This window comes from Panulirus ornatus, chromosome 4, assembly GCF_036320965.1.
Source record: "Panulirus ornatus isolate Po-2019 chromosome 4, ASM3632096v1, whole genome shotgun sequence".
NCBI lineage: Eukaryota > Metazoa > Arthropoda > Malacostraca > Decapoda > Palinuridae > Panulirus > Panulirus ornatus.
Genome location: NC_092227.1, coordinates 42,056,860 through 42,070,202, shown reverse-complemented (window position 1 = coordinate 42,070,202; position 13,343 = coordinate 42,056,860). Strand labels below are relative to the sequence as shown.

The 13,343-nt window shown below is 42.1% G+C and overlaps 1 protein-coding gene across 7 annotated transcripts in view; it reads right to left on the bottom strand.

Annotated features, from left to right (window-relative positions):
• LOC139766013 (uncharacterized) overlaps positions 1-13,343 on the bottom strand; it is a 342,092-nt gene that overhangs the window by 156,181 nt on the left and 172,568 nt on the right. For all 7 annotated transcript variants that reach the window (XM_071694147.1, XM_071694102.1, XM_071694122.1 and 4 more), the window contains one exon: positions 7,236-7,385. In XM_071694147.1, the coding sequence (XP_071550248.1) occupies positions 7,236-7,385 (150 nt within the window). The remainder of the gene's footprint in view (positions 1-7,235; positions 7,386-13,343) is intronic.

Sequence of the window (13,343 nt, the reverse complement as noted above, 5' to 3'; positions counted from 1 at the left end):
AAGTCAGGGGTTAGTGAGAAGACAAGAGCAAGGGAAGGAGTAGCAATACTCCTGAAACAGGAGTTGTGGGAGTATGTGATAGAATGTAAGAAAGTAAATTCTCGATTAATGTGGGTAAAACTGAAAGTTGATGGAGAGAGGTGGGTGATTATTGGTGCATATACACCTGGGCATGAGAAGAAAGATCATGAGAGGCAAGTGTTTTGGGAGCAGCTGAATGAGTGTGTTAGTGGTTTTGATGCACGAGACCGGGTTATAGTGATGGGTGATTTGAATGCAAAGGTGAGTAATGTGGCAGTTGAGGGAATAATTGGTATACATGGGGTGTTCAGTGTTGTAAATGGAAATGGTGAAGAGCTTGTAGATTTATGTGCTGAAAAAGGACTGATGATTGGGAATACCTGGTTTAAAAAGCGAGATATACATAAGTATACTTATGTAAGTAGGAGAGATGGCCAGAGAGCGTTATTGGATTACGTGTTAATTGACAGGCGTGCGAAAGAGAGACTTTTGGATGTTAATGTGCTGAGAGGTGCAACTGGAGCGATGTCTGATCATCATCTTGTGGAGGCTAAGGTGAAGATTTGTATGGGTTTTCAGAAAAGAAGAGTGAATGTTGGGGTGAAGAGGGTGGTGAGAGTAAGTGAGCTTGGGAAGGAGACCTGTGTGAGGAAGTACCAGGAGAGACTGAGTACAGAATGGAAAAAGGTGAGAACAATGGAAGTAAGGGGAGTGGGGGAGGAATGGGATGTATTTAGGGAATCAGTGATGGATTGCGCAAAAGATGCTTGTGGCATGAGAAGAGTGGGAGGTGGGTTGATTAGAAAGGGTAGTGAGTGGTGGGATGAAGAAGTAAGAGTATTAGTGAAAGAGAAGAGAGAGGCATTTGGATGATTTTTGCAGGGAAAAAATGCAATTGAGTGGGAGATGTATAAAAGAAAGAGACAGGAGGTCAAGAGAAAAAGGTGCAAGAGGTGAAAAAAAGGGCAAATGAGAGTTGGGGTGAGAGACTATCAGTAAATTTTAGGGAGAATAAAAAGATGTTCTGGAAGGAGGTAAATAAAGTGCGTAAGACAAGGGAGCAAATGGGAACTTCAGTGAAGGGCGCAAATGGGGATGTGAAAACAAGTAGTGGTGATGTGAGAAGGAGATGGAGTGAGTATTTTGAAGGTCTGTTGAATGTGTTTGATGATAGAGTGGCTGATATAGGGTGTTTTGGTCGAGGTGGTGTGCAAAGCGAGAGGGTTAGGGAAAATGCTTTGGTAAACAGAGAAGAGGTAGTGAAAGCTTTGCGGAAGATGAAAGCCGGCAAGGCAGCAGGTTTGGATGGTATTGCAGTGGAATTTATTAAAAAAGGGGGTGACTGTATTGTTGACTGGTTGGTAAGGTTATTTAATGTATATATATATATATATTTTTGCTTTGTCGCTGTCTCCTGCGTTTGCGAGGTAGCGCAAGGAAACAGACGAAAGAAATGGCCCAACCCACCCCCATAACATGTATATACATACATCCACATACGCAAATATATATACCTACACAGCTTTCCATGGTTTACCCCAGTCGCTTCACATGCCTTGATTCAATCCACTGACAGCACGTCAACCCCGGTATACCACATTGCTCCAATTCACTCTATTCCTTGCCCTCCTTTCACCCTCCTGCATGTTCAGGCCCCGATCACACAAAATCTTTTTCACTCCATCTTTCCACCTCCAATTTGGTCTCCCTCTTCTCCTCGTTCCCTCCACCTCCGACACATATATTCTCTTGGTCAATCTTTCCTCACTCATTCTCTCCATGTGCCCGAACCATTTCAAAACACCCTCTTCTGCTCTCTCAACCACGCTCTTTTTATTTCCACATATCTCTCTTACCCTTATGTTACTTACTCGATCAAACCACCTCACACCACACATTGTCCTCAAACATCTCATTTCCAGCACATCCATCCTCCTGTGCACAACTCTATCCATAGTCCACGCCTTGCAACCATACAACATTGTTGGAACCACTATTCCTTCAAACATACCCATTTTTGCTTTCCGAGATAATGTTCTCGACTTCCACACATTCTTCAAGGCTCCTAGAATTTTCGCCCCCTCACCCACCCTATGATCCACTTCCGCTTCCATGGTTCCATCCGCTGCCAGATCCACTCCCAGATATCTAAAACACCTCACTTCCTCCAGTTTTTCTCCATTCAAACTCACCTCCCAATTGACTTGACCCTCAACCCTACTGTACCTAATAACCTTGCTCTTATTCACATTTACTCTTAACTTTCTTCTTTCACACACTTTACCAAACTCAGTCACCAGCTTCTGCAGTTTCTCACATGAATCAGCCACCAGCGCTGTATCATCAGTGAACAACAACTGACTCACTTCCCAAGCTCTCTCATCCCCAACAGACTTCATACTTGCCCCTCTTTCCAAAACTCTTGCATTCACCTCCTTAACAACCCCATCCATAAAGAAATTAAACAACCATGGAGACATCACACACCCCTGGGGATAGGGGAGAAAGAATACTTCCCATGTATTCCCGGCGTGTCGTAGAAGGCAACTAAAAGGGGAGGGAGCGGGGGGCTGGAAATCCTCCCCTCTTGTTTTTTTTTTAATTTTCCAAAAGAAGGAACAGAGAATTGGGCCAGGTGAGGGTATTCCCTCAAAGGCCCAGTCCTCTGTTCTTAATGCTACCTCGCTAACGCGGGAAATGGCGAATAGTTTAAAAGAAAGAAAAAGAATATATATATATATATATATATATATATATATATATATATATATATATATTTTTTTTTTTTCTTTTTTTTATACTTTGTCGCTGTCTCCCGCGTTTGCGAGGTAGCGCAAGGAAACAGACGAAAGAAATGGCCCAACCCCCCCCATACACATGTATATACATACGTCCACACACGCAAATATACATACCTACACAGCTTTCCATGGTTTACCCGACGCTTCACATGCCTTGATTCAATCCACTGACAGCACGTCAACCCCGGTATACCACATCGCTCCAATTCACTCTATTCCTTGCCCTCCTTTCACCCTCCTGCATGTTCAGGCCCCGATCACACAAAATCTTTTTCACTCCATCTTTCCACCTCCAATTTGGTCTCCCTCTTCCCCTTGTTCCCTCCACCTCCGACACATATATCCTCTTGGTCAATCTTTCCTCACTCATCCTCTCCATGTGCCCAAACCACTTCAAAACACCCTCTTCTGCTCTCTCAACCACGCTCTTTTTATTTCCACACATCTCTCTTACCCTTACGTTACTCACTCGATCAAACCACCTCACACCACACATTGTCCTCAAACATCTCATTTCCAGCACATCCATCCTCCTGCGCCCAACTCTATCCATAGCCCATGCCTCGCAACCATACAACATTGTTGGAACCACTATTCCTTCAAACATACCCATTTTTGCTTTCCGAGATAATGTTCTCGACTTCCACACATTCTTCAAGGCCCCCAGAATTTTCGCCCCCTCCCCCACCCTATGATCCACTTCCGCTTCCATGGTTCCATCCGCTGCCAGATCCACTCCCAGATATCTAAAACACTTCACTTCTTCCAGTTTTTCTCCATTCAAACTCACCTCCCAATTGACTTGACCCTCAACCCTACTGTACCTAATAACCTTGCTCTTATTCACATTTACTCTTAACTTTCTTCTTCCACACACTTTACCAAACTCAGTCACCAGCTTCTGCAGTTTCTCACATGAATCAGCCACCAGTGCTGTATCATCAGCGAACAACAACTGACTCACTTCCCAAGCTCTCTCATCCCCAACAGACTTCATATATATATATATATATATATATATATATATATATATATATATATTTTTCTTTTTTTTTTTATACTTTGTCGCTGTCTCCCGCGTTTGCGAGGTAGCGCAAGGAAACAGACGAAAGAAATGGCCCAACCCCCCCCCCATACACATGTACATACACACGTCCACACACGCAAATATACATACCTACACAGCTTTCCATGGTTTACCCCAGACGCTTCACATGCCTTGATTCACTCCACTGACAGCACGTCAACCCCTGTATACCACATCGCTCCAATTCACTCTATTCCTTGCCCTCCTCTCACCCTCCTGCATGTTCAGGCCCCGATCACACAAAATCTTTTTCACTCCATCTTTCCACCTCCAATTTGGTCTCCCTCTTCTCCTCGTTCCCTCCACCTCCGACACATATATCCTCTTGGTCAATCTTTCCTCACTCATTCTCTCCATGTGCCCAAACCATTTCAAAACACCCTCTTCTGCTCTCTCAACCACGCTCTTTTTATTTCCACACATCTCTCTTACCCTTACGTTACTTACTCGATCAAACCACCTCACACCACACATTGTCCTCAAACATCTCATTTCCAGCACATCCATCCTCCTGCGCACAACTCTATCCATAGCCCACGCCTCGCAACCATACAACATTGTTGGAACCACTATTCCTTCAAACATACCCATTTTTGCTTTCCGAGATAATGTTCTCGACTTCCACACATTTTTCAAGGCTCCCAAAATTTTTGCCCCCTCCCCCACCCTATGATCCACTTCCGCTTCCATGGTTCCATCCGCTGACAGATCCACTCCCAGATATCTAAAACACTTCACTTCCTCCAGTTTTTCTCCATTCAAACTCACCTCCCAATTGACTTGACCCTCAACCCTACTGTACCTAATAACCTTGCTCTTATTCACATTTACTCTTAACTTTCTTCTTCCACACACTTTACCAAACTCAGTCACCAGCTTCAGCAGTTTCTCACATGAATCAGCCACCAGCGCTGTATCATCAGCGAACAACAACTGACTCACTTCCCAAGCTCTCTCATCCCCAACAGACTTCATATATATATATATATATATATATATATATAAATATATATACATATATATATATATATATATATATATATATATATATATATATATATATATATATATATATATATATCGAGTAAGTAATGTAAGGGTAAGAGAGATGTGTGGAAATAATAAGAGCATGGTTGAGAGAGCAGAAGAGGGTGTTTTGACATGGTTTGGGCACATGGAGTGAATGAGTGTGGAAAGATTGACCAAGAGGATATATGTGTCGGAGGTGGAGGGAACGAGGAGAAGTTGGAGACCAAATTGGAGGAGGAAAGATGGAGTGAAAAAGATTTTGAGTGATTAGGGCCTGAACATGCAGGAGGGTGAAAGGCAGGCAAGGAATAGAGTGAATTGGATTGATGTGGTATACCGGGGTCGACGTGCTGTCAATGGATTGAATCAGGGCATGTGAAGCGTCTGGGTTAAACCATGGAAAGTTCTGTGGGGCCTGGATGTGGAAAGGGAGCCATGGTTTCGGGCATTACTGCATGACAGCTAGAGACTGAGTGTGAACGAATGGGGCCTTTGTTTTCTTTTCCTAGCGCTACCTCGCACACATGAGGGGAGAGGGGGATGTTATTCCATGTGTAGCGAGGTGGCGATGGGAATGAATAAAGGCAGACAGTGTGAATTGTGTGCATGGGTATATATGCATGTGTCTGTGTGTGTGTATATATATGTGTACATTGAGATGTATAGGTATGTATATTTGCGTGTGTGGACGTGTATGTATATACATGTGTATGGGGGTGGGTTGGGCCATTTCTTTCGTCTGTTTCCTTGCGCTACCTCGCAAACGCGGGAGACAGCAACAAAGCAAAATATAAATAAATAACATAACGAAATATATCGAGAGAGAGAGAGAGAGAGAGAGAGAGAGAGAGAGAGAGAGAATATGAATATCTGAATTACAGAGGAATAAGTTTATTGAGCATACCCGGTAAGTTGTAAAGTTTTTAATTTTCCAAAAAGGAATGTAGAAGGGGGCCAAGTGAGGATATTTCCTCTAAGGCCCAATCCTCTGTTCTTAACACTACCTCACTAAAATGGGAAACGGCAAACATGTATGGAAAAAACAAATAGACAGTAAGTTGTATGGAAGAGTGGTGTCTGAGAGGGTGGTGGCTTGCAGAGAGCCACAGATTGGAGAGAAGCATTGTCACTTTAGGAATGGTAGAGGATGTGTGGATCATGTGTTTTCTTCACAGAATGTATGCAAAAAATACTTAAAGAGAAACGAAAGGATTTGCATGCAGCAATTAAGTAACTGGATAAACTTGTGGCAGATTTGAGTGAGAAACTGCAGAACTTGGTGTCTGAAAGAGGGAGAGTGTGAGAAAGGAGAAAAAAGATAGTAAATGTGAATAAAAGCAAGGTTATTAGATTTAGCAATTAGTCAGGGTGCAAGTTTGAATGGAGAAAACCTGGGATAAATGTTTTAGATATCTGGGAGTGGACACGGAAGCAACTGGAACAACGTAAACTGAGGCAAGTCATGTGTGGAAAGAAAAGTCACTAAATGGGAGGGCAAAAATGGGTATGTTTGAAGGTATAGTACTCCTAACAGTGTTTTATGGCTGTGAGCCATCAGCTTTAGATGAGAATGTAGGGATGAGGGTGTGCTGAAATGGTTTAGACATAGAGAGAATGACTGAGGAGAGGTTGAAAAAGAGGATGTAAGTGTTAGAAGTAGAGGGAACAAGGAGAAGGGAAGACAGAATTGCTGATGGAGGGATAGGGTGAATAAGATTTTGATTGCTTGGAGCATGAACATGCAGTAGTGAAAGGTGTTCAAATGACAGATTGATCTAGAACAATGTGGTTGTCAGGGAACAATCTGCAGTCAATAAACTGATCTAAGTCACATGAAGCAGCTGGAGAAAACTATAGAAAAGCCTGTAGGGCTGTGGTTTCAGTGCACTATAAATGATGGTTAAAGAATGGCTGTGGGCGAATGAGGCCTTTTCTTTGTTTCTTGCACTATTTCCCTCATGCATGGAAAAAAAATGTGAATAATCCTTTAAGAATGCAATGTTAAACCAATGCACTGGATGCCATTTTCCAAGAAAACAAGTTACTGAAAAATTCTGGAATACCTGATAGTTATACCTAGTACAGAATGTGTAGCTAATCAAAATGATTTCACTGATATGATAAACCCCACTGCTGTGGGGAAAAGCATTATTCTTGAAATGTACCAACAGCTTTTGTTCCACAATACAAGGATTGCCAGACCAGCATTTTCAGAAAGAATAAAACCAATTATGATGTCAAATACTGAAACAGGACTTTGCAAAATGCTGAGTTAAAAGCAATCTTTGACACAATACCTGGGTTATATTGATTTCTCCACGATACATGAAGTTGACCAGCTGGGAGACATGGAAGAACTTCATGTCCTTCAAAATGATGATAGGGGATTTATCTGGATGTTCCTCAAATAGTTGCTCAAAGTAACTGCTGCATGCTGACAACACCACCTTGGAGAGAAAAACAATAATAAGTACAATTTAAGGCTCACCTTCATCAAAGATAATACAATAACTTTCAAAATTACATTCTAATTTTTTGGCACACTTTATGACTGTAGATCTATCAGAGATTTCTGAATGAATGTAAAGTTCTCAACTTAAAAAAAGAATTTCTTAAACATTTGACTTGGTGTGTGCAATGGAAAACCTTACTCATACTCAAGTTGGTTTATGTAACCTAGGTAAGTATGGGACCAAACTAAACATGCATGCTGATACCACAACCTTGGAAATAAAAATAATAAGCACAATTCAATGCTCATCCTCATCATGGTTAATGCAATATCTTTCAAAATTACATTTTTACTTTTGATACACTTTATGACTACCAGAGATTTCTGAATGAATGTAAAGTTCTCAAATTTCAATAAAAATTTTTTTTTTTACATTTGAGTGAGTGTAATGGAAAACCTTATGAATACTTAAGTTGGTTTCTGTACCCCTAGATAAGAATGGGACCAAGCAAGATAGTTCAGATGATCAAACAAGCTGTTTCTGGATGCAGTCTGCACATGTGCATAATCAATGCAAAACAGCTGATCAAGTACAATAGCAAATTTTATCCTGGACTTCTTGAGTTTCTCCACAGGTTGACCAAAAATATTTCTGGTATTAAAAGACTTTGACCCTTGGTGCTGACAACAACTTCCTTGAACTTATGCTTTAGTCTACCACTTCAGAAGGATATCAATTGTGTAAATGGATTGGGGACCAAGACATCCAATATATACCACTCAAATATAATGATAGTGTTCTTTCCAGTCTAAGTAGTAACATGAGATTCCAGATGTACCTGTAGGTTTAGCTTATATATGAAATTAGAAATGTGTTCAACCAAAAAAGTCTATACTACCTGCAATGCAGCACAGTTACTGGGACTATAGTAGAGTCTGGGAGAAATACTGCATGGAAAACACCAAAAACATTTGTATTAAGCTCTCTTACCAATGATGAACTTTTCTTCAAGTTACAAACCAAAACAAGGACTAGGTTAAATCTTCTTACAAGGGGCTTAACTTAGGCAAAATTCAAACCACAGTAATGGGTCTTCTATCTATTTAACTATAATTCTGATGCCTGTTCCCTCCAGGAACTCACATCAACCGCAAAGAGCCTCCACTTATCCCTGTCCTTACAAACATCCCTCGCATACACCATTACAAGCATCTTACCACCATTTCTCTCCCTCCACTACAATTCCACTTATTTTCCAATGTCACTGATGGTCTTCCTCACATCAAACCTCCACCTTAAATTTTTCATAGTATGAAAATAGTATGTAATAGTATGAAAAAAGAATAGCCCAACCCACCCACATTAAGATGTATATACATAAATGCCCAAACACGCACATATACATACCTATACATTTCAACGTATACATATACATACAATGACATATACATATATACACATGTACATATCCATACTTGTTGCCTTCATCCATTCCAGTTGCCACCCCACCACAGGTGACATGGTACCCCCCCTTCCCACACGCGCATGTGAGATAGCACTAGGAAAAGACAACAAGGCCACATTCGTTCACACTCAGTCTCTAGATGTCATGTGTAATGCACCAGAAACAGCTCCCTTTCCACATCCAGGCCCTACAAAATTTTCCTTAGTTTGCCCCAGACGCTTTACATGCCCTAGTTCAATCCACTGACAGCACGTCGACCACAGAATAGCACATCGTTCAAATTCACTCTCTTCCTTGCACGCCTTTCACCCTCCTCTATGCTCAGGCCCCGATCACTCAAAATCTTTTTCACTCCATCCTTCCACCTCCAATTTGGTCTCCTACTTCTTGTTCCCTCCACCTCTGACAAATATACCCTCTTTGTCAATCTTTCCTCACTCATTCTCTCCATGTGACCAAAACATTTCAATACATTCCCTTCTGCTCTCTCAACCACACTCTTTTTAATACCACACATCTCTCTTACCCTTTCATTACTTACTCAATCAAACCACCTCACACAACATACTGTCCTCAAACATTTCATTTCCAACACATTCAAGCTCCTCCGTACACATACTGTCCTCAAACATTTCATTTCCAACACATTCACGCTCCTCCGTACAACCCTATCTATAGCCCACACCTCGCAACCATATAACACTGTTGGAACCACTATTCCTTCAAACATACCCATTCTTGCTCTTCCCCACCCTGTGGCTCACTTCTGCTTCCATGGTTCCATCTGCTGCTAAATCCACTCCCAGATACCTAAAACACTTCACTTCCTCAAATTTTTCTCCATTCAAACTTACTTCCCAATTAACTTGTTCTTGAAACCTACTGAACCTAATAACCTTGCTCTTATTCACATTTACTCTAAGCTTTCTTCTTTCACACAATTTACCAAACTCAGTCACCAACTTCTGCAATTTCTCACCCGAATCTGCCACCAGCACTGTATCATCAGCGAACAACAACTGACTCACTTTCCAGGCCCTCTCAACCACAACAGACTGCACACTTGCCCCTCTCTCCAAAACTCTTGCATTCACCTCCCTAACAACCACATCCATAAAAAAATTAAACAACCATGGAGACATAACGCACCACTGCCACAGACCAACATTCACAGGGAACCAATCACTTTCCTCTCTTCCTACTCATACACATGCCTTACATCCTCAATAACAGTTTTTCACTGCTTTTAGCAACTTACCTCCCACACCATATGCTCTTAATACCTTCCACACTCTCCGTGGGGACAGGGGAAAGAATGCTTCCCATGCATTCCTCACGTGTCGTAGAAGGCGACTAAAGGGGACGGGAGTGGGGGGCTAGAAACCTTCCCCTCCTTGTATTTCAACTTTCTAAAAGGGGAAACAGAAGGAGTCACGCGAGGAGTGCTCATCCTCCTCGAAGGCTCAGATTGAGGTGTCTAAATGTGCGTGGATGTAACCAAGATGAGAAAAAAGGAGAGATAGGTACCGGGATGTTTTGGCTCTGAGTGAAACGAAGCTCAAGGGTAAAGGGGAAGAGTGGTTTGGGAATGCCTTGGGAGTAAAGTCAGGGGTTGGTGAGAGGGCAAGAGCAATGAAAGGAGTAGCACTACTCCTGAAGCAGGAGTTGTGGGAGTATATGATAGATTGTAAGAAAGTAAACTCTAGATTGATATGGGTAGAACTGAAAGTGGATGGAGAGAGATGGGTGATTATTGGTGCCTATGCACCTGGTCATGAGAAGAAAGATCATGAGGCAAGTATTTTGGGAGCAGTTAAGTGAGTGGGTTACCAGCTTTGATGCATGAGACTGGGTTATAGTGATGGGTGATTTGAATACAAAGGTGAGTAATTTGGCAGTTGAGGGAATAATTGGTGTACATGGGGTGTTCAATGTTGTAAATGGAAATGGTGAAGAGCTTGTAGATCTGTGTGTTGAAAAAGGACTGGTGATTGGGAATACCTGGTTTAAAAAGAGAGATATACATAAGTATACGTATGCAAGTACAAGAGATGGCCAGAGAGCATCATTGGATTACGTGTTAGTTGATAGGTGCGTGATAGAGAGACTTTTAGATGTTAATGTGCTCAGACATGCAACTGGAGGGATGTATGATCATTATCTTGTAGAGGTGAAGATTTGTAAAGGTTTTCAGAAAAGAAGAGGGAAATTGGGGTGAAGAGAGTGGGAGGTGGGGAGATTAGAAAGGTTAGTGAGTGGTGGGATGAAGAAATAAGATTATTACTGAAAAAGAAGAGAGAGGAGTTTGGACAATTTCTGCAGGGAAGTAGTGTGAATGACTTGGAGACATACATAAGAAAGAGGCAAGAGGTCAAGAGAGAGGTGCAAGAGGTGGAAAAGAGGGCAAATGAGAGTTGGGGTGAGAGAAGTTTTGGAAGGAGGTAAATAAAGTACATAAGACAAGAGAACAAATGGGAACATCGGTGAAGGGGGCTAATGGGGAGGTAATAACAAGTAGTGGTGAAGTGAGGAGATGGAGTGGGTATTTTGAAGGTTTGTTGAAAGTGTTTGATGATAGAGTGGCAGATATAGGATGTTTTGGTCAAGGTGGTGTGTGAAGTGAGAGGGTTGGGGAGAATGGTTTGGTAAACAGAAGAGAGGTAGTGAAGGCTTTGCAGAAGATGAAAGCCAGCAAGGCGGCTGGTTTGTATGGTACTGCGTGGAATTTATCAATAAAGGGGGTGACTGTGTTGCTGACTGGTTGGTAAGGATATTCAATGTATGTATGGTTCACGAAGTGCCTGAGGACTGGCAGAATGCATGCATAGTGCTTTTGTACAAAGGCAAAGGGGATAAAGGTGAGTGTTCCAATTACAGAGGCATAAGTTTGTTGAGTATTCCTGGGAAATTATATGGAAGGGTATTGATTGAGAGGGTGAAGGCAGGTAAAGAGCATCCGATTGGGGAAGAGCAGTGTGGGTTCAGAAGTGGTAGAGGACTTGTAGATCAGGTGTTTGCTTTGAAGAATGCCAGTAGAAAAACAGATGGATTTGTATGTAGCATCTATGGATCTGGAAAAGGTATACGATAGAGTTGGTAGAGATGCTCTGTGGAAGGTTATTTTTATTTTTTTATACTTTGTCACTGTCTCCCGCATTAGTGAGGCAGCACAAGGAAACAGACAAAAGAATGGCCTAACCCACCCACATACACATGTATATACATACACATCCACATAAGCACATATACATACCTATACATTACAAAGTATACATTTATATACATATTTATCTATTTATATTTATCATACTTTGTCGCTGTCTCCTGCGTCAGCGAGGTAGCGCAAGGAAACATGCGACAGAATGGCCCAACCCACCCACATACACATGTATATACATACACGTCCACACATGCACATATACATACCTATACAGCTCAACGTATACATATATATACACAAACAGGCATATACATATATACACATGTACATAATTCATACTGTCTGCCCATATTCATTCAAGTCACCACCCCATCACACATGAAATGAAAACCCCCTCCCCCCCGCATGTGCGCGAGGTAGCGCTAGGAACAGACAACAAAGGCCACATTCGTTCACATTCAGTCTCTAGCTGTCATGTATAATGTATCGAAACCACAGCTCCTTCCCACATCCAGGCAAGACAAAACTTTCCATGGTTTACCCCTGATGCTTCACATGTCCTGGTTCAATCCATTGACAGCACGTCGACCACGGTATACCACATCGTTCCAATCACTCTATTCCTTGCACGCCTTTCACCCTCCTGCATGTTCAGGCCCCGATCTCTGGAAATCTTTTTCTCTCGATCCTTCCATCTCCAATTTGGTCTCCTACTTCTCCTCGTTCCCTCCACCTCTGATACATATACCCTCTTTGTCGATCTTTCCTCACTCATTCTCTCCATGTGACCAAACCATTTCAATACACCCTCTTCTACTCTTTCAACCACACCCTTTCTTTCATTACTTACTCGATCAAACCACCTCACACCACATGTTGTCCTCAAACATCTCATCTCCAACACATCCATCCTCTTCAGCACAACCCTATCTATAGCCCACGCCTCGCATCCATATAACATTGATGGAACCACTATTCCTTCAAATATACCCATTTTTGCTTTCCAAGATAATGTTCTCGCCTTCCACACATTCTTCAAATCTCCCAGAACGTTCGCCCCCCTCCCCACCCTGTGACTCATTTCCACTTCCATGGTTCCATCCGCTGCCAAATCCACTCCCAGATATCTAAAACACTTCACTTCCTCCAGTTTTCATCCATTCAGACTTACCTCCCAACTAACCTGTCCCTCAACCCTACTGAACCTAATAACCTTGCTCTTATTCACATTTACTCTCAGCTTTCTTCTTTGCACACACTTTACCAAGCTCAGTCCCCAACTTCTGCAGTGTCTCACACGAATCAGCCACCAGCACTGTATCATCAG